The sequence below is a fragment of the Drosophila rhopaloa genome, unplaced genomic scaffold, assembly GCF_018152115.1.
Source record: "Drosophila rhopaloa isolate 14029-0021.01 unplaced genomic scaffold, ASM1815211v1 contig_115, whole genome shotgun sequence".
Lineage (NCBI taxonomy): Eukaryota > Metazoa > Arthropoda > Insecta > Diptera > Drosophilidae > Drosophila > Drosophila rhopaloa.
Genome location: NW_025334990.1, coordinates 17,672,466 through 17,695,632, shown reverse-complemented (window position 1 = coordinate 17,695,632; position 23,167 = coordinate 17,672,466). Strand labels below are relative to the sequence as shown.

Sequence of the window (23,167 nt, the reverse complement as noted above, 5' to 3'; positions counted from 1 at the left end):
CATGTTTACATTGTTTTATATCCATCAAATTAATAGGACAGCTAGGAAGTTGATGTAACAAAAATTGTTACAATTTGAAAACACACAATATTTACCATTTCCAATAAATTATATAAAGTTTTGCAAAGTTATTAATTCCGGGTGGGGTGCTCAAATTGAATTTCTAAGTCTTTGCCGAAAAGTACCAGGGAAACCTTTTTGCGACCACGCGAAATACAACTCCTGAAAGTAAATAGCCTGAAGGCCACCGGAAAAGCTTCTTATTCGCATTGAAATAACACCGAAAACTTACTCAACAGGCTGCCACGCCCCCTTTTAACACCCACCACCCACCGCCCAGTGTCAGGCCATAAATTGTGTTCGAAGCAGACTTCTCTTCCTTCGACATGGCCCATAAATTTACTTTTCGGGGGTGCATGGCAGCACATAGCTAAGAACTAAAGGCCAAGAGCTTTGATGATTAAAATATCTATACTGTAAATCAATTTTTGTCGCTTTGCCGTCTGGTCAGAAGAAGGATGTTGGCCAGAAAGCAAAGCGAATGGCAAAACTTTTGGCCATTGTCAATAATAAATGTTGCTGGCGACTTTGCCGTTGAAATGTGTGCGCATTAATCTGTGAAATTGACGGCAACAAAAGTGGGAAAAACAAGTTTGCATAAAAGTGCGGGTGCGGGGGAAATTGAAAAGATGAATTTTCACAATTTTTGCACTTTGGCCATAACAACATGAAAATGACTTTTTATGCCCGAGTTTGTTTGCCCAACACAACGTACTAGTAAAATACCCTCTTTTTTTGAGGATGATGTTACAGAACTTTACTTTTATTTATTTTATTTGGATTTTTAAATGCGGAAGATACTGTAGGCGAATTGGTATTTCTGTAATAAAAGTTAAATAGTGTTATGATTTGATAATATTTAGAATAAACACTTTAATTTATCCTAACTTAAAATATCACCTGCAAGAGCAAATTTAAGTCGACTTGATCCAGTAAACACTTGACTTTTACGCTTGTTCCACGCAAATATTTATCCCAGCAATGTCATTTTTCATTGAATATTCAACGACAGCCATGGCAAATGTGCTCCAGATTCCTGGCCAAAAGACAAACTTGCTTTAATTAATTATAAAGTGTGGGCGTGTGTGAGTCTTAGGAGGTTCTCAAGATTTAATTTGTTGAACTTGGCAGTGCGAATCGAATTAAAGCCAAGAAAGGCAAAAGCAAAGGGAAAAGCTTTTCGGCAGGATACGTGAAAAGTTTTCACTCACCGGCGAAAAAATACCCAAAAACTTTTGACAAGTCTTAAAAACCACGCAACTTTGTAAAAGGCGCAAAGCACTCTTTCTGCATGGCATTTTATGCGAAAGTCTGGGCCATAAAAAGGATTGTGGGCGGCGTTAATTACCCACTGGCTTACATTTTAGATTTCAGCTTAAGCACTTTGCGGCGAGCTTGAAAAACACATGCCTCCTCGAAAGCACCCTAAACTATTCATTAGTTGTGGGCCAACCGCAGGAATTTGCGGCAGGGTTTTATCAAAATTTGGAGGTGGCTTCGTTTTCAATTGTTTGCCCACTTGGGCACAATACTGATTAAATTTTCATGGCTCTAATCTGTTTGCAACTTATCAGCTCCGTTAATGTGGGAGGGTCTAAAAGTGGATGGAAAAGGGTGTCGCAGTTTAGTCGGTATTGTTTGTTTTAAGCAGAATAAATTAATGTAATAATACTGCCTCTTTTTGTTGGATTATTGATTCAATGGTATTGCTGTGTTTGTGCATGTGTTTCTTTAAGCTGGCATAAATATTATTTTTAAAATTATTTAAAATATACAAAACAAATAAACTTATATGCTTTGGTGCATTTTATCCCCCTTCATTATAACCCAACGGTTTTAAAATTTCTACGAAATTAAGTGACAAAAAAGTTAATGTTTTTTTGTATTAATATAATGAACATAATAATTATTTAACCTGTTAATTAAAGAAATATTCTTATTATACGCCAAAGGCATAAAACCTGTGTTTTTCATTACCAAGTAAAGATAATTTACAAATTCACGTAATATTTGATTTTGTATTATTTTTTTTTTTATAAAATGAGACTGTTTTTTATGTTAACTATATTAAATTTGATAGACACATGCCAGCTGGAACTGGCCAATTAAAAGTTGGCCTTAATTAGTTTGGGACCTTATCAGAAAAGGGATCTTAGCCAGAATCAGTGTTGGCAGCCGCTTCTGCTGGCCATCAAATCAAGTGACAGGCGACTTTACCAAACTCCAATGAAATGAGCCACACATGCATGGAAATCCCTGACATCTAATTAAAATTCATTCCTGAAAGGCCGTCCAGCATTTCCAGAGAAAGGGACTTGGGGAGAAAGTGTCAGTTAGTGTAAGTGAAAGTCAGTGAAAGGGGAAGAGTGTTAATGAATTATTGCTGTCGGCCACTAGGGAAGAAAAGAAGAAACTAAGCAAAAGATGTGGTAGGAAAACAAAGCCTATTTATGTATCGAAAGTGGGCCTACCAATATTGGTTTTCTATAGATCGAAAAGTGTAGTCAATAATTCAGTAAATACCGCTCCTGAAACTATTTTAATTATAATGCTATAGTCCATGTAAATATTCAATGGAAAGCCTTTTTATAGGGTATTCAAATGTCGATGACCAGTGAGAACTTGTCATAGTCATTTGTTCCACACAGTCTTTTTTGCTGATGACACGTTTTGATAGCGAGCTGCTCTTTTCCCTGTGGCAACTGCAACACATGGCCCGTCGGAAGTCCATTCAGTTACATTTACCGGCAGAAGGCAACTGTAACAAATCATCAACTGACGACATTGTCACATTTCTCACTTCATTTCGCTTTTTGCCCAGACAGGTGTGGGCGGGGCAGGTGGGTTATTAGTTGCCCACCGCCTCGTCATCTGTCAACTGCCAAATTGCGGCAGTTGCTTCAGCAGTGTCGCGCCAAATGCCAGTCGAACAAACTCGAATATAAACACACTCAACCAGTTGCGCCATAATGCTGCCTGCCTGCACTGCCAAATATTATTATGATAAGGAATTTGTATATCAGAATAGTTATCCACTGGGAAAATTGACACAATTAATGGGATTATGATATGGAATTTTTATTTCAGAATACTTTTCTGTCTTTAAAGAAAATGAATTGAAGAATGGCAGGCCTCCGTATATCAATTATAAAAGGGATGAGTTTTTGAATGTATAAAATAGTAAGGGTACTCGTTTTATTATATTTTTCTCTCTGTGTACCCTCATCTGTCTGCTTCTGTCTGAGCGCAGGTAATTGAACAACATTTGTGGAATGACATGGAAAGAATGGCCGTGAATGGAATGGTAGGAACGGCAACTGTTACAACAGCAGCAACATCATCTGGTTGAACTGTCACGGAAAAGGGGACTGGGAAAGAGACGGAGATAGGCGGGAGGAAAGAGACAGGCACAGAGACTTAGACGGGTGGCGGATGATTTTCTGCAATATTAACTCCGTGGCCATATGCTCACCTCTGCCGATTTGTCATACGCACATTAATTTATTTTCTTCTTAAAGAGGGTATATTTCCTTGGGAAAAATCTAGTAAAACCAATACGGTGAAACGGGGAAAAAAATATATTTTATTACACAGGTTGTAGAGTTGTATAAAAAATTCAAATTATAAAAATTATATAAATTCAAAAATATTTATAAATAGCGTCCAGAGAGTTTATAATCTGTACCTCTACCATCTGTTTGATTTAAAGAGACTTTGAAGTATATTAACGTTACCTGTATTTATATTTTCTTTTGCCAATACAAATAGTTTGACTTGAAGAAAAGGATCGACAGTATTTCCTTTGGGAATTGGAAAAATCGTGGAGCTGTCATGGTAGCCAGGATTACTCTTTTTTTTCCCGTTTTATTGTATCCCCTACTTGGGGTGTTTTTTGTCGCTTATCCTTTGAACACTTGCCTTCAAGTAGCCGCTGATCCACCTGAGTCCCTGCTGCTTGCTCCGATAACTGAGCTCCACGTGAACCGGGGTCTCCATGTCCACGGCGGGCAGGAGGTTCAGGTCCAGCCGGAAGCCTCTGATGTAGTAGGTCACATTGGCCTCGAAGGGACACTGTTTGGGGAAGTTGCTAAAGCGCTCCATGATGTTCCTGCCCAAACGCATGAGGGGCACTTGATTGCGATTGGCCAGCAACTGGCAGCCATCGGTGGTCACATTCAGCAGGACGAAGTCCGTGAGGGGTCTCCTTCGCGGCAGGATGATTTTCATGAAGAAATCATGGTCAGCAACAGGTTGTACCAGCATAAATTCCATACGCCAAGTGCGGCGTTTGGAACCCTTACTGATACCACAGCGATACTCCTTGATGATCCTTGAATTCACATCCTCGCTGCTGCACGTAAAGTTATCCGTTTGCAGCTCAAAATTATTCTGAGTAATGCAAACGAGCAGTTGAGATTAATTTACATGCCGTGCATCATATCACTCATACGCACCTTTGCCTCCGCCTCCAATTTCCAATTAGGGAGACAGCAGAGGAAAATTATTATCCACGCGCCCAAAGTCTTCGGTTTCATTTCCTTCATCCGCAGGCCCGAACAAAGCCACTCCAATTATGCCAAATACATATAGAATTAATGCTTAAATGCATCGCCTAAATGGAAAATTCGAAACCAAAATCACCTGATGCGTGACTAATGCCGGAATAACAACCATCATTGTTGTGATAGTGGAGCCAATCTAGACTTAAATACAGTCGACTGGATGCGCTTATTGAGCTGAACAAGCCCATTTGCTTGCTTCATTATAGCAATAATAAACAATGAGCTGCCAAATAATGAACAGGAAATATATGCATATATGCATAGTGAGATTATTGATGCCAAGCCACAACCAGAAATTATGCTGCATTAGTAATTAAATTTTGAGCAATAAGTAACTCTCAATAATTCTCATAAATTTAAGCTGATTTTAGTTTAAATCACTAATGGCTTAGTTTTTTAATCGGATCATTAATGGCGTTGCTCCATAATCACCTGTAATCTCTTTGTCAATTAACGCTTCGCACAAAAAAATAGAGCTTATTATAAATGAGAGTAATTAGTCAAATGGATTACAACCTGCACAAATGAGCAGTTGTAATTAACCATGGCAAATGATAATAATTTTATTCCTGAATCGTGAGCGACGGCTGCAACATTATGTATTGCAAATTCTGCGTGATAGTGGTGTTGATTTTTTACAGCATTTATTATACCAATGCCAAGGTGATTTTTTGTGTTTTAAAATGAGGAATAGTGTTTGTAAAGTTATTTTTTTCAGTCCAACTTCGACATGGTTTTCACGAATTGCACCTGTTTGAGTGAAGATCCCGACGAGATGTTATCGCGCCTGAAATGTGGTTTGGGTAAGAGCCTTAAAAGACCTACCTTCAACATTGAGTTGGAATTCCAAAAGCCGGTGGTCAAGTTCTTTGTGAATATGAGAATTGTTTTACCTCGACGTCAGGGCGGTGATTTCACTTTATTCAATCTGTCTGGAATCGATGGCTGCAGTCTGCTGTCCAATAAAAACCAGATCGCCTTCATCCAACTGGGTCGCAAACACATGGACCGATTTAGCAACGTTCCCAAGCAATGTCCTTGGCCCAAGGATGTGTCCTACTACATCCGTGGCTTCCGTGCGGATATGGCTGCCATGCCGGCCTTTAATTTCGAGTCGGACATGAATCTGTGGTTCGACTTCGTGGTAAATCACCATAAGCTGATCCGCGGTTTTATCCAGAGCAGGGTTCAGCAAAGAAGGAGTCACAAAAACGGTGCTGGCAAGGAGTAATAGGAGTCTCACACTTGGGAAAATACCCCGGGAAAATCGGGAACACGTGTTATAGTTTTTTCATGTTTAAACTGCACTACCAACATTATTGTTAAATTAAAAAGTTCTTTGAATAAAGCGATATGACCTTTTTATCTGAAAACTGGATAGCGTTGTTTTTGCTTGCAACAAATTTCTTAATATAAAATATTTTGTTAAAAAAAATATTTTGTTAAAAAAATATTTTATTTTGGATATTGATTGGTAATTCATTTGTAATATTTAAATTTAAAATAAAAAATAAAATTAGCTATAGCGGCTTAATTCGTATATTGTTCTTTATAACTTAATAATATTGTTAATTTTTCAACAAAGCTTTTCTGGATTTCTCCCAAAGTTGTTTCTCTGTGTAAATCACGTGGGCAGGTGGCCAATGGAATGGATAAAATTGGGGCAATTGAGTTTTCTTCTGTGTTCCACTGCCTTTCCTTTTATTGGTCAGCCGAGTGTGCATGTGGGATGGCCAGAAAAGCATATTTTCGCTTTTCGAGCTTTCCCTTTTCCCCGACAGCCACTTTTCCTTGCCGTTTTTTTATGGGGCACGTGCCGTTTTTTCGGGAGTCTGACGTTCCCTCCTCCACAAGAAACAAAAAAAACGCCACATGCGGCAGGCGGAATTAAAAATTCCAAACTCGTTTCGCCCTCTTACAAGGCGATTTCGCCTTAACGTGGTTATTAGGTAGCTGTGCTCCCAAATAAGCCAAATTTGCTTAAATGAACGCCGGACTTCTGGCGTGAGGGATTTCCCAGATGCTGGCCATAGCTCGATTTGAGTCCCGTGGGCGTTTGCCTATATTTTCCTCCTGTTAATCTCCTTTAAAGATAATTTCCTTTTTGCCTAGATGGCCTGATCACATATCTGCAAGGTGTCTAGGAAGTGGCCCCATTATTAAAACCTTTTTCGTGGAATATTTAGACATGACTGCTTGGTAACAACAACAAGTTTTCCATTGAAAGGAAATAAGCTGCTGTTGTCTGACTTGCTTTTTAGATTTACTTAATATAACGCGAAGACAGGAAAATTGCTTAAATGTATTTAAGTTAAGTGTTTTGCCTTAAGTGATGTTCTTGTTAAATTCGCCCCAGCATATGTTTATGATTTAAAAAGAATAGAAGATTTTTTTAAATTGGAATTAAAAGCATGTGTTATTCAATAATATACATTACATGCTTTTGTTATTAAAACTTTGTCTGCTTATCTGCATTTCTGGCATAAATTTCCAACAAAGGCCAACATGAAAAGGGCAAAAACTTGCAAAACAATTTATAATTGCTATCTGCATTTCAATGTTATAACCAAATATTACAAAAAAAAAATCGTTTTTCCTCTCTGCTTAAAACTTTGTTTACGTATTTTCATTGGATGCAAATACAACATGGTTATTTTTCCTGTTGAATACTTGTTAGCTAAATGAAAGTGTGCTATGCACATTTATGAAATTGGAAATTCACTTTGAGTTTTGATTTTGCCCCCACAACCAACACTTGCATTGATTATTTTGCTGGCATAAATAACTTTTACCACGTCGTAACGTTGGCAAAAGAAATCCTTCAGCCTTTTTCGCAAGAGGAAAAACTCACGATGAGAGATGGGAAAACCCAAGTATCATCAGCCTAATCATGTGGAATAAGGCGGAAACGGAAATTGCACACACACACACTCGCAAACAGTTGCAGATGCCGCCGCATGTTTGCGTGCGTGTCTGTGCATATATATGCACATACCTATACATATGTCGGGGCTTACCAGATTGGAGAAATCATATGCTGCCTGCCACCTGCTGGTGGCCGGAAATGTTGGAAATGAAAATTTTGCGGTACAACCGCACAAGCAATGTGTGTCTGTTTCTGCATTTAACCTTTAACCTCCCACTCCCACTCAGTGGGTGGCATAGTGGCTTGGCCCCCCTCTAAAGGCATATTAATCAGAATTGCATTCGATGGCTAACCGAATGTTCCGACAAGGCTGAGGGCTGCAGGCTGCCAAATAGGGTTTATCTCTGGATCGGACATGTTATCAAAACCAGGGAAACAAGCTTGTTAGGGTGCGTTGGGACATGATTTTCATGGAATTTAACCACTAAACTATGTTGCTTAATTGAGTCCGGTTAGTATATTACTTGTGGTTGGCACTCTAGCTCCTGGCTAAGCTTGAAAGTGTATTTAAGGGTTTTGATTGATTGTGATAAAAATAATTTATTTCAAAATTTTTGTTTTGCTTTTGGAAGATCCTGTATGTTCCTTGTGATTTATACTTAAAAAATTTGTATTTTCAATTGCAAAATGTAAATAAATACAAATTTAATCACAGAAGTATGAATCGAACCCAAAAAAATATAATTTAATATGTATAATACGATTTTTTTTTGTGTAAAATCCGGGCATACAATTTTATTTTTGGGTATCACCCATTTTTTTTTGCGAAATCCTGATACTATTTTATTGTTATTGTTTGCCTGAAGTCTAAAAAACTATCTTAATATCTAGTGAATAATCCTTGCGGATGAATGTTTTTATTATGCTTAATTCTCAGCATTTGCAATGTCAACATGCCGCCTGTGACGTCCAACTCTTATCAGCCGAACCTTTGTTAGTTTTACTTCGGGAGAGAGCCCAACAGCTGTCGCTGTTGCGGTTGCGGTTATTTGTTGCTGCCGTTTAACCACTCGTATTTATTGTTGCTGGAAATTAATGCAAGCAGCACCTGCGGGCAAAAAGAAATTACGCCTATCAGCGGCAAAAAACAGTCGATTTTGATGTACACACCTCAACGCACTGTGCTAAATGGATTCGCAATGTTTTCCATTTAAGTTCAGTTTTCATTGTTCGACTAGCTGAATGAAAAAGTGTTGGCATACAAATATTTTCATATCCGCGCGCCGTTGGCTTAAAAAATAGAAACAAATGGAAGCCCGTCGAAAAGCACACAATGCCATGGGTATAAATCGAAAAAAGCCAATTAAAATAAATACAGTAGTCGTTCTCTAACGTAAATTAATAACAACTAAAATTCTGTCTTTCTACAATAATAATCATACTCAATAAAAATACAAATATATAAATATAAAGCATAAAGCATAAAGCATAAAGTATAAAGTGAAACATTTATTTATTCTTCATTATTTTAGGGGAAGTTACAAGCAGAACTTTTGCAACATTACCCTCATTCTTTTTGCATTTCACTTGTGTTCCTTGAGTTGCTTTAGATGTGCATTTAAGTTTTAAATACAACTTAAATAAAAGCTATAATAAACGATCTCATAACAAAAGTTTTGTTTGTTGCTTCTGATGAAGAATTATGAATTTCTATGAGACCAAATTTTATTATGGTGATATGAACATTGAAATTCATGACTCTAATTTATTTTTGGGGCTTTAATTGCTTCATTTTGCTAATTGAAAATTTGAGAATTGTCAGTAAAATAAATGAGGGTTTTCCTTTCTAATTTATTGCAGCATTGCCACGCCCTAAGGAGCGCTTCAAGAGGCGCACCGGCCCCACCATTCCCATGCCAGCCCGCAAGGGGCTGCTAGCGCCCCAGAACACATTCCTCGACACAATCGCCACGCGGTTCGATGGCACCCGTAAGTGAAATGCTAATGCTAAGCGATTCCCCACATTCTGCCCTCTGAGCTTCGTTTTTATATGATTTTTGTAATGTAATATTTATGACACTTTTTATTGGGAGCCCCGACTGGAGCTGGCATAAGCCAAAAGCGGCATCGTTTTGGTCAACTCATAAAAAAGTACGCATAAGAGATTTCCGAGAATAGGCATCCGGGTTTATTTTTCATTCACTGAGAAAAAATGTATAAATGAGAATAAAATTAGGAAAATATTATATAAGTTACATAAAGTGGGGTCTATTATGTTAAATTTTAAAATTACAAAATATTAATTTCGAAAACATGATACTCCAAAAATATATGATTAATTTGACATTATAAGTTATTTCTTGATTTTTTGTTAGATATATTATGCAACATATGCTATTATTTATATATTTTGGTAATTGGTATTTTCTATATTTTGTTTCCGTGTATTTTTCTCAAATTTGGGACATCAGGACTCAGGGGAACATGTCAGTTAAGTGCTCGCGCGTAGGGAAAACTGCCGACCGGTCACGAATTGTTGCTTTATATGTATGTATAGTATACGTAGTATATATGGGTAGACCTTATCCATATTGAAAATCTGCCCATCAAGCATGCAAAATACAGCTCCCTGCGCTGGGAAATTAAAACTATGTGCTGCTGTGCGTACATGCCCACTTTTCCCACCCATTTTTCCGCGAAACAAAATACACAAAAGAGGAGGCTCGTGGAAACCTTAAAAAAAATATATTCCTTTGAGAGCAAAAATGTTTTACAGTAAATTAAACAGTGCCTGTTTTGGTTGCCAAGGTTTTTCTTTTGGTATTTTCCTCGTATTCAAATGTAATGATCTGAGAAAAACACTTAAAATATATTTTCTTTTTGTATCTGTTTATCGTAAAGTAAAATATTAATAAGGTATTTACTAGTTAAAGATTTCTGACCACCAAATTGCACATCGATTTTATAGTTCTTCTGTAGTAAATTTAATAGTTTTAATAATTACTAGCAATTAAAGGCTTAAGTTCCCTTTTATCGTTTATATTTTCCCGATCTCTGTCATATTTTGTTTCAAGTTCGGAAAAATACAACTCGACTTGGCATTTCCTTTTGGCAATGGCAAACGTTTGCAGGACACACACGTGCTGACATTGCTGGGTTCCTGCCTCAAGAAAACATGTCAGCCCCCCATCATATAAATTAATTGTTTTATTTCGCACACAGAAATACACAGGGAGCGATAATTGTCTTTACGAGTTGTCGCAAACTCTGAACATGAAATGAAATGCTCAGCCGGCAGGGGGATTAAAAAGGTTTTACGAGGCATAAATAATAAAATAAGCATATTAAATGAGCCGGAGTCAGTCAGTTGAGCGTGTGGATGTGGTTGTCGCCGGAAGTCAAATGGCTCAAACAAAAAGCATCCTGCAAGTGATTTAGCCTGCGGCTGTCCAGTAATAGTTCCGTAAACTGTCTGTTATTTATAACAAATATGGAGATGAAAATTGTGGATAAATATTAAATTAAGTTGCAAATTGCCTGATGAGTACAGTGAGCTGTTGACCTTCAAAAAAACTCCAATCAACAGGTCATTAAAAATTTAGCAGTCAAACTATTGACACTTGATACATGTTCGCTTAAGTGCAGTTATAAAAGCCACTAATTGGAGTGCAAACAATTAAATTCGATTTTGCACAACGTGTGCATTTAATTCTTAATGCGACCACAGTACTTTTACCGAACTTTTTATTGATGCAATACATTAAGTAAATTTGCTTTTAATTTGTTGGTTATTGCGGTGGCTGCAAAATAATGTATTTAACAATCAGTTCACAGTTTCCTTGTTAAAAGGAAACGACAATTTGCCACAGAGAGTGAGTGTAAACAATTCACTGGCTATTTTCCGGAGTTTCCAGCGACAAAATGTCCTTGATTGCTAATAAATGGAATTATTGCAGTTACTCTTCATTTCTAGAACATATCTTTGGCTTGTTGATATTGTTGTAGAACCAACACACATGCAGATTATCTTTATTGTGTGCCATATGAGTTTTCATTTCGAGCTGCCATTCAGCTGGCTTGTCTTTCAATTCAATTTGATGCATCCACATCCTTACTTTCCATACATGTATATCCCCATATAATCTGTCCATTGTGTCAGCAATTACGATCTTTCTCGTTCTATTCACAGTCCTTCAGAAACAGGAAGGGATATGTTTGCTAGGACGAGGGTGTGGGTGTGGGAAACGTTTCTATTTATGAAATTGCATTGAAAAGGTAAATAAAGAGGAAAGCACGCTGGGAAAAGCTTGTTCTTTGCAAATGCTAAAAATAAATGCACTCTGCGCAAATCGCAAATCCAGGACGCTACACTTCTGCTGGATTTCACAGGGTAGTTCCAGGACTCCTGTATTTGAAATTGGCCCAATGGCACAAAAAAATTTCATTTTCTGCAGCGAGCTTGCCGAAAAATTTAATTAAATGTTTCTCAGATTTTTTGTTTATTTCTGCAAACAATAAAAGTGTTCGCAGCATGTGCCAAACATGAAGGTCAAGTGCAAATGCCAAAGTCGTAAAAGGAAAAGGTTAAACTCACAATAATACAGAACTGCTTGTAGCAATAAATAAAATATGCCAAAGGAAGCGCAATAAATACGAATTCTATTCAAATGGTAAACTATTAAAAAATATGAGGAAACCTATAGCTTAATTTTAAACGAATATATCTAGATTAAATCAATATCATTTTGATGAACTTAAGTTAATAGTTAAGGACATTTTTGATTCGGTAATCCTTAGTATACATTTTTCTGGCAATATGGAAATTGTGCATTTTAAGGAGACGGCCAACTTGAGCCCGTCAGTCTCATTTTTCTTGAAAAGGACACACAGCAGGACTTGTCTTATTACCGTTGTTTGTCGGGACAATATTTCATGGCAAATGAAAAGCAGCTGAACATCATCCTTCACCATCACCCATCCGCATTGCCGTTTTCCCCAACTACATTTCCCCATTGTTACACCCGCTTTTCCCCCACTCATCCAACTTTTCTCCTCCATTTCCAGACTCGAACTTTGTGCTCGGCAATGCGCAGGCAAATGGCAATCCAATTGTTTATTGCTCGGATGGGTTCGTGGATTTGACAGGATATTCACGCGCGCAAATTATGCAAAAGGGTAAGGACGAGCCGTCGGACGGACTCAACTTATTTAACACTTGAATACTCATTTGAATGTATTGTACCATTTTATTCAATTGCAAACAAACGCAAACTCCGGCGAAATTCCGGCCTTCTCGAAACAGGCTGCTCATGTCATTTCCTTTACGGACCGGATACGAAGGAGGAGCACAAGCAGCAAATCGAGAAAAGCCTCTCCAATAAGATGGAACTGAAGCTGGAGGTTATTTTCTACAAGAAGGAAGGTAAGCCCTGCCAATTACGATGTGCGGGAATGCTGCGAAAATTGTCTTGTTTCTGCCGCCTTTTTAATTAAAAATTTTCATGAAAATTGGGCGTGGAGTGCTAGAAAGGAAATTATTTCAGAGCTTGTGGTTGCCAATGGTCACAGGATAAAACTTTCTAAGTTTAATAAGCCCCGAGAAGGCGAGACATCATTAAAAAGTCGAAATCTTGATAAGCTGGGGTGGCTAGGAAATAGGTTTATATGTTTTCACTACTTTTAAGATCTTAATCTAAGAATCAAAGAATCCAAACCAAGAAGTGTTAAGTTTTGTCAAGTTAATAGACATTCAAATCTCAAATTTTAAAAGCAGGACCCACAAATGCTGAATACATTTATACAAATTGTGTAATGGACAACTTTTAGTATTCAAAAACTTGGCCAGTTCCAATTAAATCGTTGCTATTGTATGCTTATCATTGCCTTCCAACTTTATGTAAATGAGAACTTCACAAATCCCATACAGCAAGGCTTATTTAAGGTTTTGTGAAGCTTCTAATTTGGTCGAAAGCCCTCTGTCATATTGGCATTCATGCAACAGGACCTCTCTATTGTCGTTCCATTCCAGGAAAATTGGTGAGCTTTTCATGTGCACATAAAGGGAGTATTATTGCTTTTCTTCGGCTGTTCGTCGAATGACAAAAGTCGGAAAAAACTACAAGGACAAGAGTGAAAAGTTGCCAATCAATTGCGGTCGCACCTGCAGAGTTTGCCGAGCACACAACCACCATTGACTTATAATTTAAGTCAGTGGCTGCCGCCTTGTTTTTGTGGCGGTGGAAAACTGTTCGTGATTGAGTTAAGCGCGACAGACTTGAGCTAGTTTCCTGCGGTTCTCCGGGGGATTCATGTTCATGTTCAAGTCCCGCAGGACACCCACACCCACTTCCACCTCCACCCATCCATATCCTTACAATTCGCCACGGCTCGTTGACATGCTGGGCGTACAATAAATTGTGCTCTTAACATTTTCGCACGTCCAGGCCGCGGTATTTTGTAGCCCTAATGAGGTCACGATTAATCAAGACAAAGCCCGGCGCAGAGATAAGCCCAAGATGGATGGATCCATCAACTTTGAGTGTAAGTTTTTTAATTAGCGAAGCGTTTAAAACTTTTAACCGACGGCCGATGAGCTGGAGGGCATGCACTAAGAAAAAATAAGTTAATATAATAACAATTAGCTGCTCTAAGCAAAGAAGGCAAAACTAGCTCAACCAAAAAATTATCTAATACTAAAGTGTTAAAATATTCTATGCCACGGAATACTAATTTTATCTGGGATGTTTATACCCGTTACTCGTAGAGTAAAAGGGTATATTGTATTCGTGCAAAAGTATGTAACAGGTAGAAGGAAGCGTTTCCGACCCTATAAAGTATATATATTCTTGATCAGGATCACTAGCCGAGTCGATCTAGCCATGTCCGTCTGTCCGTCTGTCCGTCTGTCCGTCTCTCCGTCTGTCCGTCTGTCTGTCCGTCTGTCTGTCTGTCTGTCTGTCCGTATGAACGCTGAGATCTCGGAAACTATAAAAGCTAGAAGATTGGCATTTTGCATGCACATTCTAGGAGTTCCTACGCAGCGCAAGTTTGTTTCAAAAAGGTGCCACGCCCCCTTTAACGCCCACAATCGCTTATATACGATTTCAAAAATTTAAATATTTCGGAAAAGTAAAAATGCAGTTTTATTGTGTTTATCAATACCTATCGAAATGTAGAAGAAATTTTTCAAATCGGACCATTCGTTAAAAAGTTATGCGTGATCAAAGTTTCTATCTCCATCTCCCTCGCACTCCCTTTACCTGAGTAACGGGTATCTGATAGTCGGGACACCCGACTATAGCGTTCTCTCTTGTTTTTTAGTGTAGAACACCCCTTTTTCCCACCCCTGGGCTTTCTTTTCTCGTGTGTGCTGCGGCTATGTTTTATTAATTATGCATTGGCTGGGGCAGACTGCGATACTGAGGGTGAACTGGATCTGGTTGACCTCGGGCTGGGTGTGTAATTAGCGCGTGATAATTAAAATGCGGGCCTGGCCAATAATTGCGATCTAATTGAATCGCCATGCAATTTATTTGTCAATTTCAAGCCGCACAAATTGTTGTAGTTTTTAAGGTATTTAACAGCCAATTAAAAACTGGGCCAACGCCTAGCTAGACTACCGATTTTTGATGGGGGATATATTTGGCTGCCATCGAAGTTGAGGTTTTCATCGATGAGGTTTACATTGTGTAGCCACCAGTGAAACTCACTTGCCACTGCAAGGACAATTATTGAGCTAGGCGACCGCAGGCCACGTCGCGTATGCGCGATGCAGGGAAATTTCATTTTCTGCGCCACTGATTAAAGAAAAAAACCATTGCAGGTGCCCCATTCTGGTGCTTGTTCGACATTGTGCCCATCAAGAACGAAAAGCGGGATGTGGTGCTCTTTCTGGCCTCCCACAAGGACATCACGCACACCAAGATGCTGGAGATGAATGTGAACGAGGAATGTGATAGCGGTAAGTATACACCCACTTCCACACCACCTGCCGAAAATAAGCTTCTGGTATAAATAATGCACTTTACTGCCGAAAACCCAAGCGTGCACAAAAAGCCACAAATACCCACTTACACACTCAATCGCAGACCACCAATCCCCCAAAATAATGAATTAATAAGCACCTACACATAAACAAGCCAACACACTGACAGTGATGCATTCCCTCAGATCCCTTGAAATGGCCAAATATTTTGATTGGGTAAGCCTTTTGTTTCTGAAGACTGCTTAAATATTTGTGACATAACCCCAATGTGTCTGCGGCATGCGAATGAATATGCCAAAATATACACTGCATAATAAAGTAAGTCAAAGGATAGTTTAGCCTGTTTACTTCTTCACTTTAAGATATTAAAGTTTCAATTAGTTTAATAAAAATAATATTAAATTTACATTTTTTTTTAAATAAATAATGATTAACTATGGAGGGACATTTATAGGGATTCAATAATCAAAGCTTAATGAAATGCTTTAATGAAAATGACAATTTAAATTTAAATTTGCAATGATAGTGGCTTACTTATTGCCAAATATATTTTTAGTAAAAAACCCTTTGTAGTTTTCAACAAGCTTAGTTAGCCCTTAATAATTGGCTTACCTTCTTTAAATAAATGTTTTGAAGAATAGTTCTTGTGGCTCATAAAGTTACCTTCAGGACTAAAATAAGTTGCTGATATAAAGCTACAGATTTAGCTGTTCAGCAATTTTAGGAGTTTAGATCGTAAAGAAGCCAGGACTATAAATCTCATGGCAGGGTATTCCTCAGTCAAGAGCCATTAAAAGTCAGTTATTACTACCTTTTTCGAGCTGTGTCAGCGTGTCACCTCAACCTCGGCCAGGAATATTCCTACAAAGTTCTGTTGAACTTTTGGTTTCGCTTGGTTTTGGCAGAGAGAGAGTTTTTGGTTAGCTTCCTGGCTGGGAAACTGGGAAGGAAGGTACTCCGGCTGGCTGGCTGCGGTCGCTCCTTTGAGTCCTTGCCGACTTTTCATCCGTTTTCCCCTTTTTCACTAGCGCGTGTCCCTGACAACTGGATGTATGCATACCATATTTCAACGTTAATTTTAAACTCGTCTTTCACGGGCAATTCTCTCTGTGAGCCAGCTGTGATTTGTGGCTATAATCTGGTCGATGGGCGGCCGAAATTGTGCTCAAAAGTGACTGAATTCGTAATGATAATGATAATGATAATGATTGCAATGAGTCGCATTAAATATTCGCATTAATGCCAGACTTTTATATCTGAGTCTGTTCTCCGGAGTTCAATCAACGCATTTACCTTAATTAGCCCTTGCCAAATGTCTTTGTTTGGAGTTCTTTTCCAGTTGAGCTAGGCACATCACATATGCTCTCTGTCTAATTCACTGGATTAATCAGACAAAAAAGTTGGACACACCGGCACACGTGTGCTGCTGGTCCCCAAAGGATGCTGAAATATTGATGCACCACTCGAACAGTTCTGACAGCGTCACAACTTATTCCTGCCATGGCAGGACTCTCTTTACTCTCCTTCACTCTCGATTCGCATGTGTCGCCGAGGAATTCAGCTAATGCTGGGATAAAAAACAGAGCCCCGCCCTCTGACCTTTTCATTTGCAGCTTTATTACCATCGTTATTCATCTGTTGTTGCTGCCGTCTGAATTCCGTCTTCTGGCCTGCAGATTTACGGGCCATGCAAACCGAGCAGAAGCCACTTGAAGTTCGAGCAGGAGAATCCTAAGAGGATTTGCTGCACCGTATGCTGACTGACAGGATGGCAAGGTCCTTCTGTCTCCTCTTTACCTGCCTGTGAAGCTCTAAATTATTTAGTGCTGATGGTATTGATGGGACTTAAATTCAGGACAAATAAACACTAAGGTGCATTAGTATATCGAATTTTAGTTGTCACAGAAAATTGGCTTGTTTCAAACTCTACATTTCTTATTTTCAAGCTATTCAGTTAATAATCTAAAAGTTTACGAACTAAGTTTTCAGTTATTTTTTCAAATATTCAAAGAATGTACTAGGAACTTTGCTGCTTCAGCTGAATATACCTCGAAAGCAATCATTCCACAGGGAATGGAAATTCACACCCAATGTTTACCAGATGTTGCACACGTAGATTGCAATTGCAACAAATACTTGCAACACGCTCTTATCGCCCTCCTGCAACAGAAGGCTTACGTATGTAATTGTGTTAGATGGACATACATTTACTTGGCGGACAACATTCGGTAATGAATTTCATTAACTTGGCTATTGAGTGACGGACAAGCAGACGATGCCAGAAACCAGTGAGATGAAATGCAGTCTATATCGAATTAATCTATACTGAAACCAAAGCAGCGGCCGGACTTGATTCAATTTTTGTTAATTTATGCAAATGAAATTAAGTCCGGGCCAACCAACCTTGGCAAACCCAATTTCCAGCTTGAATCAAGCTGGCTGGAAAATTCGAGTGCCGATCTACGTCAATGGGAAATTAATGCTGTGACAAAGGCCGCAAGGAAAATGTGCGGGGGAAAATTGTGAGGAAAGATAATTAGGCGAGCAGTGTTCAGAATTTTGTCATAAAGCGCGTTTTGATGAGCAGGATTTGAAATGGCATTATCGACATCGGCATCGTCAGAGCATAATCGTTATCGCATTGTGACAGTTATGCGATGATGACCATCGTTTCACACATCATTAAGCCTGTCAGTGAATTTTCCCCTCGTTCCCGAATGAGTTGTGCATATTTTGTTAAAGTATCCCACCTTTTTTACGCCGGTCTGAAAAACATTTGTGTATGCGTGGTGCGTAAACTGAGATGCTTTTTTATCTCTTAATTTTTCTCTGACCTTTTTTTTTAGTCAACGGCTGTTGCTTGGTTACGGATACGTATATATAGTATATATATACCAGTGAGGTGGCGGTCCCAGCTTAATTGGCATTTTGATATGACAGCACCGAAGTCAAACTGGACTTTTCGTGGGTTGTGGGTATTAAAATTGAAATCATATTTCGGTCAACAAAATTGGCTGTAGTATATAAAAGAAATTAAATGAAATGAAAACAGGAAAAAAAGACAAATGGGACTGGGAAAAAATGGTCACTTTCTTGGCCGTTATTTGCATAATTTTGTGGTTTTATTTTTTTTTTTTGCTTATAATTAGCACACGATGGAATGGGAATCGTATCAAATTTGTTTTGGGTCCATTTTTCACCATCCAGCTAATTGTTATTTATAGCATGCCTGTCCTGTTGAGACACCAAACACAAATAGAATTAAACTCAATTTAATGGGCCTTTTGCGACGCTTAATATGGGAGTTTTCGTGGGTGGGAAATCTTATCGAGTTTTGTTTGTGCGGCTGTGAAATATGATGTTTATTCGCCTGATTTGTTGGGGTGACCGAGGTTTGGCCAATATTTGTCAGCCATCGAAGGAGATTATAAATTATTTAGGGCTGCCAAGGGTTTCGATATCAGTGAGGTTAAAGTGTCCAAAAGTGTCTAATGAGGGGCAAGTCCGCCCTCGATAAACATAATTTAAATAAAATTCAAGGCTTTAACATTCTTCCAAATTCCATTTAAAAGTTTCTGTAACAAATCTCAGCAAAAATAAAAAAGAAAAAAACATTTAAAAAGAAAACTTTGTTTTACTAATGCTCAAAAGCTAACACCATCTTTGCCCAACTAAGCTGCACAAATAAAACTCAGCAGAAATAATAAATGGAGCCGAGCATTTAAGAGGGAAAGCTTTATTTAACTTGTCGGAAAGTCGACCAAATTTCAGGAAAATGTTCCCAAGGAGAGGTTGCAACTGAGGGAGTGCAAAAACACACACACACAAACATCTGCATTTAAGTGACGCTTTAAAAATACACTTTAAACCGAAACTGTCACCGATTTAACTAAGAAAAGCTTAAATTAAAAACAAAATCTTAAAAATTAACCATGACAAATAATTCACAATGTCTTATGTGTAAAATTCTATGTGTTCTTTCTCTTTGTGCTCTTTCTAATCTAACACACCGATCCGGTAAATCACTGTAATTACGAAAACCGAAAACCCCAACCCATCCAAACCATCCAAAAATATCCTGCCTGATTTTGTTGCTCTTTTTTTTGTTGCGACTCTGTAAGTTTTTGCCCTTACAGCTGCCCTTTTGGGGGCGCGGTTCCGGGCCGGCTCGAATGCCGGCATGCTGGGTCTGGGCGGACTGCCCGGCCTGGGCGGACCGCCGGCCAGCGACGGGGATGCGGAGGCGGGGGAGGGCAACAACCTGGACGTTCCCGCCGGCTGCCACATGGGCCGCCGGCGCAGCAGGGCGGTCCTCTACCAGCTTTCCGGGCACTACAAGCCGGAAAAGGGCGGTGTCAAGACCAAGTTGAAACTGGGCAATGTGAGTATGACAGCCGGGGGACGGGGGGGTTTTGGCCACACTAAGAGCCACCGGCCATCAGCAGCAGGCCACAACAACAGTGTTGTTGCCACGTCACATTAAATTACCATTTTAAACCCGGTGATTGTTAAAGTGCTCTGCTCTGATGCATGAAGAAAAATTCCATACCCATAAATCTGAACATGAATAAGATAGCACGTCAAACTAAATTGAAGTATAATGTCTAATGTCCTATAAAAACTAATAAGCAATACAAAACTTTCTTACTTTCATAAATTAAGGAGATACATAAATGCTTGAAAGTTGAAATGACTCGTAAAAAAGTGTAATATCTCTGAGTTGACTCTTTCATTGTTTTTAAAGTTTAAAAACAGTTTTGAATTGCTTAAAATTTTTAGAAACTATTTTATATAAAATCACAGTCTATCGACTTGATGAGTTTTCAAAACTATAACGTTAATTTAAAGTTTTAAAGTATTGTTGAACGACTTAATTTTGCAAATAAAAAAGGAAATCTAATTTATGTGTGTGCCAAGCGATGGATGTTGATGGAATTTCAGGGGAAACTTGTTAACTTCAACTAATGTGATTAAAAAATCGGTTGGCAACTAATCGCTCTAAAGGTTCAATTAATTTAATTCACTTTTCATGTTTGTGCCGGATTTCATTTCATGCTATTTGCCCACAATCTATTTTTCAGAATTTTATGCATTCGACGGAGGCGCCGTTTCCGGAGTACAAAACCCAGTCGATAAAAAAGTCACGCTTGATTCTGCCCCATTACGGGGTGTTCAAGGGCATCTGGGACTGGGTGATTCTGGTGGCCACCTTCTACGTGGCCCTAATGGTGCCCTACAATGCCGCGTTCGCCAAAGCGGATCGCCAGACAATGGTATCGGATGTGATTGTGGAGGCGCTCTTTATTGTAGGTGAGTGCATTGGACGAGAGGTGGGAAAGGATTTACCCTTCTGGTATAAAAAGTATGTTACATATGGTTCATTAAAACAAGTTCATTTAAGCTTAAAAGCTTTTAAATGAAAATAACAAATCACTTATTCCACTGATTTAAATAGTACAATATATATTTAAATGAAGAAATTGTATAAATTAATGTGACTCATGCATATTATAAACATTATTAGCCTTAACAACAAAACCATTTAAATTTAAAACAATGTAAACCTAACTAAAGAATTAAATATCATGGTGAATTTTAAATGGAATATACGCATTTAAAGCTATTTTTTAAAGCCGAGTTATTGAAACAATAGGTTAAGTGAATACTAACCATCACCGCACGAGTTATATAACCCATCCCCCGCCAAAGGGACAGCAATTGGTGTCTCTTTTATGGGCCACCTGTGGAAGCCAGAGCCACAATCATCATCATCATCCTCAACCGGGGAGGATGGGAATTGAATTTGTCTCGTTGCGGGCATTGTAAACATTGTTTCACCGCTCGCCTTTATTGCCGTTTTATTGCAGATATTCTGCTAAACTTCCGCACCACCTTCGTTTCCCGCAAAGGCGAGGTTGTCTCCAATTCGAAGCAGATTGCCATCAATTACTTCCGAGGATGGTTCGCCCTGGACCTTCTGGCCGCGCTGCCCTTTGATCACCTGTACGCCTCCGATTTGTACGACGGCGAGGTGAGTAATCACTATTCGCAGCCGACGATTGCATAAATTTACTCAGCAAGCCCTAAATTATTAAGCCCAGATTTGCATTTCTTCCCCGGCTTTTCTATATACGAGGTATTCGAGGGATGATGTATTACTTTGGCTGCTCACATAGGGGATCTGGCATTACCATTATGTCCTGTAAATTTCCCAACAAATTGTTGGGTCAATTTGTATAATCCCCTTGCGGTTTTTCCATGGGGCTTTGCCATTTATTATTTATGGCCCAAATTTTCAAGTGGTAAATGGCCTTAAGAAATTTGCATAAAACTATTTTGTCCTGCATGCATAATGCATACATATTAAAAGTTCACAGTTTTGCGCTGGGCCACTTAATCGGATTATATAGAAATGTGCAGTTGGGGCGAAAAATTTAGAATTCACTTAATTGTGTTTGCCGCTTAAGGTTTTGTAATGTGTGCAGTTTGAAAACAAAGCTATGGTTTGGAGTAAATTTATTTTTTTGTTGATGTCTAAGGGAGTAGAAGACTTATAGTGCCGAAATTAAGTTCTAAACTTTTGTTTATTTAAATTCTTTGGCCAATGATTTTAAAAACCAGTTAGGGCGGTTCAAATACTTATGAATAATTTAAGTTCGCACGGTGTTTTGGTGCATTTAAGGTATTTGTAGAAAATATGCGTTTTTAGACCGGCTCCTCGGCTTTAAAGTTTATCACTCATACGCACTGTTGCCTTTGGTTAATTCAAAATTCAGACCTCCATCAAAAATACATTTAACACTATTGACTCCTTTTAAAAAGACGAGTTGAGAAAGCTGGGAGACAAATTTGTTTGTACAAAATATGACCTGGCTTACGTGGCGTAAGAGTAATTTTTAGGAAACCATATTGCAACGTCTGAAAATAAAGGTTAATTTTTTTGTTTTCCCTTACACTTATTGCTAATTAAGATCGACCATTTTATAAGGGCGAGAGTTTATTTTCAATATGCAATAGAAAATATATAACAACTTCCTTGGTAGATTAACAGCCTAAAATGCCGAAATTTATTTATTTTAAGCTGTCATTTGCAGACAACTTTTTCGCCGCTTTTCGTTGGCACAAAAGGGCGGCTCAGCACTTGACCCCTTTGGAGAGCAGTTGCCGCTCATTAAGCCGATTACATTGGCCAAAGCATCCACGGCTGAGTTTTCTGGCTGGTCCGCGTTTTAATTACGGGCTAAGTAGGTGGGCGAGGGCAAGGCTGTGACCCAAATGTGCAGCTAAAACAGCATTAGTATTTTTAAATTCCGAAAACTGTGTCATATCCTGCTGTTTCGCAGACGCGAGCTTAAAGCCTTAAGTGCAGTTTTGATGACATTGACCACATTGGTCCCCTGCTTCCATGGAGTCGACCCCTCGAGCGGTCGTCGGAGGACAATGGGCACTTCTCCAGCGGGCTTATGTTATTCAGCTTTCACTTTGCTGGTCGGAAGCTCCTTCCAACCGCCTCCTCCTGTGAAGTGGTCAGCGCTCTGATTGCGCCGAGTGGAGAACGCTGTCGTCGCCTTTATTGACAGTCCAAGGATTTCCTGAGCGCACCACTAAATAATTTCGCAGTAGGGCATTACAAAGAGAAAATCATAAAAGCATTTAGCAATTTAGTTGTATTCATTCGATTAAGGTCGACTCTAA

At 38.8% G+C, this 23,167-nt stretch overlaps 3 protein-coding genes across 4 annotated transcripts in view; 2 read left to right on the top strand and 1 right to left on the bottom strand.

The window, feature by feature from the left end:
- LOC108049321 (potassium voltage-gated channel subfamily H member 8) overlaps window positions 1-23,167 on the top strand; it is a 64,725-nt gene that overhangs the window by 20,194 nt on the left and 21,364 nt on the right. For both annotated transcript variants that reach the window (XM_044461881.1, XM_044461880.1), the window contains exons 3-9: window positions 9,349-9,477; window positions 12,553-12,663; window positions 12,791-12,910; window positions 15,311-15,448; window positions 19,609-19,853; window positions 20,554-20,782; window positions 21,340-21,503. In XM_044461881.1, the coding sequence (XP_044317816.1) occupies window positions 9,402-9,477; window positions 12,553-12,663; window positions 12,791-12,910; window positions 15,311-15,448; window positions 19,609-19,853; window positions 20,554-20,782; window positions 21,340-21,503 (1,083 nt within the window). In that variant the 5' untranslated portion in view covers window positions 9,349-9,401. The remainder of the gene's footprint in view (window positions 1-9,348; window positions 9,478-12,552; window positions 12,664-12,790; window positions 12,911-15,310; window positions 15,449-19,608; window positions 19,854-20,553; window positions 20,783-21,339; window positions 21,504-23,167) is intronic.
- LOC108049323 lies at window positions 3,937-4,595 on the bottom strand. The gene is made up of 2 exons (XM_017130465.1): window positions 4,515-4,595; window positions 3,937-4,449 (listed from the first exon to the last, which is right to left on the bottom strand). The coding sequence occupies exons 1-2, from the start codon at window positions 4,593-4,595 to the stop codon at window positions 3,937-3,939; spliced, it is 594 nt and encodes a 197-aa protein (XP_016985954.1).
- Window positions 5,353-5,853, top strand: LOC108049322. The gene has a single exon (XM_017130464.1). It carries the CDS (start codon window positions 5,353-5,355, stop codon window positions 5,851-5,853), a length of 501 nt encoding a protein of 166 aa, XP_016985953.1.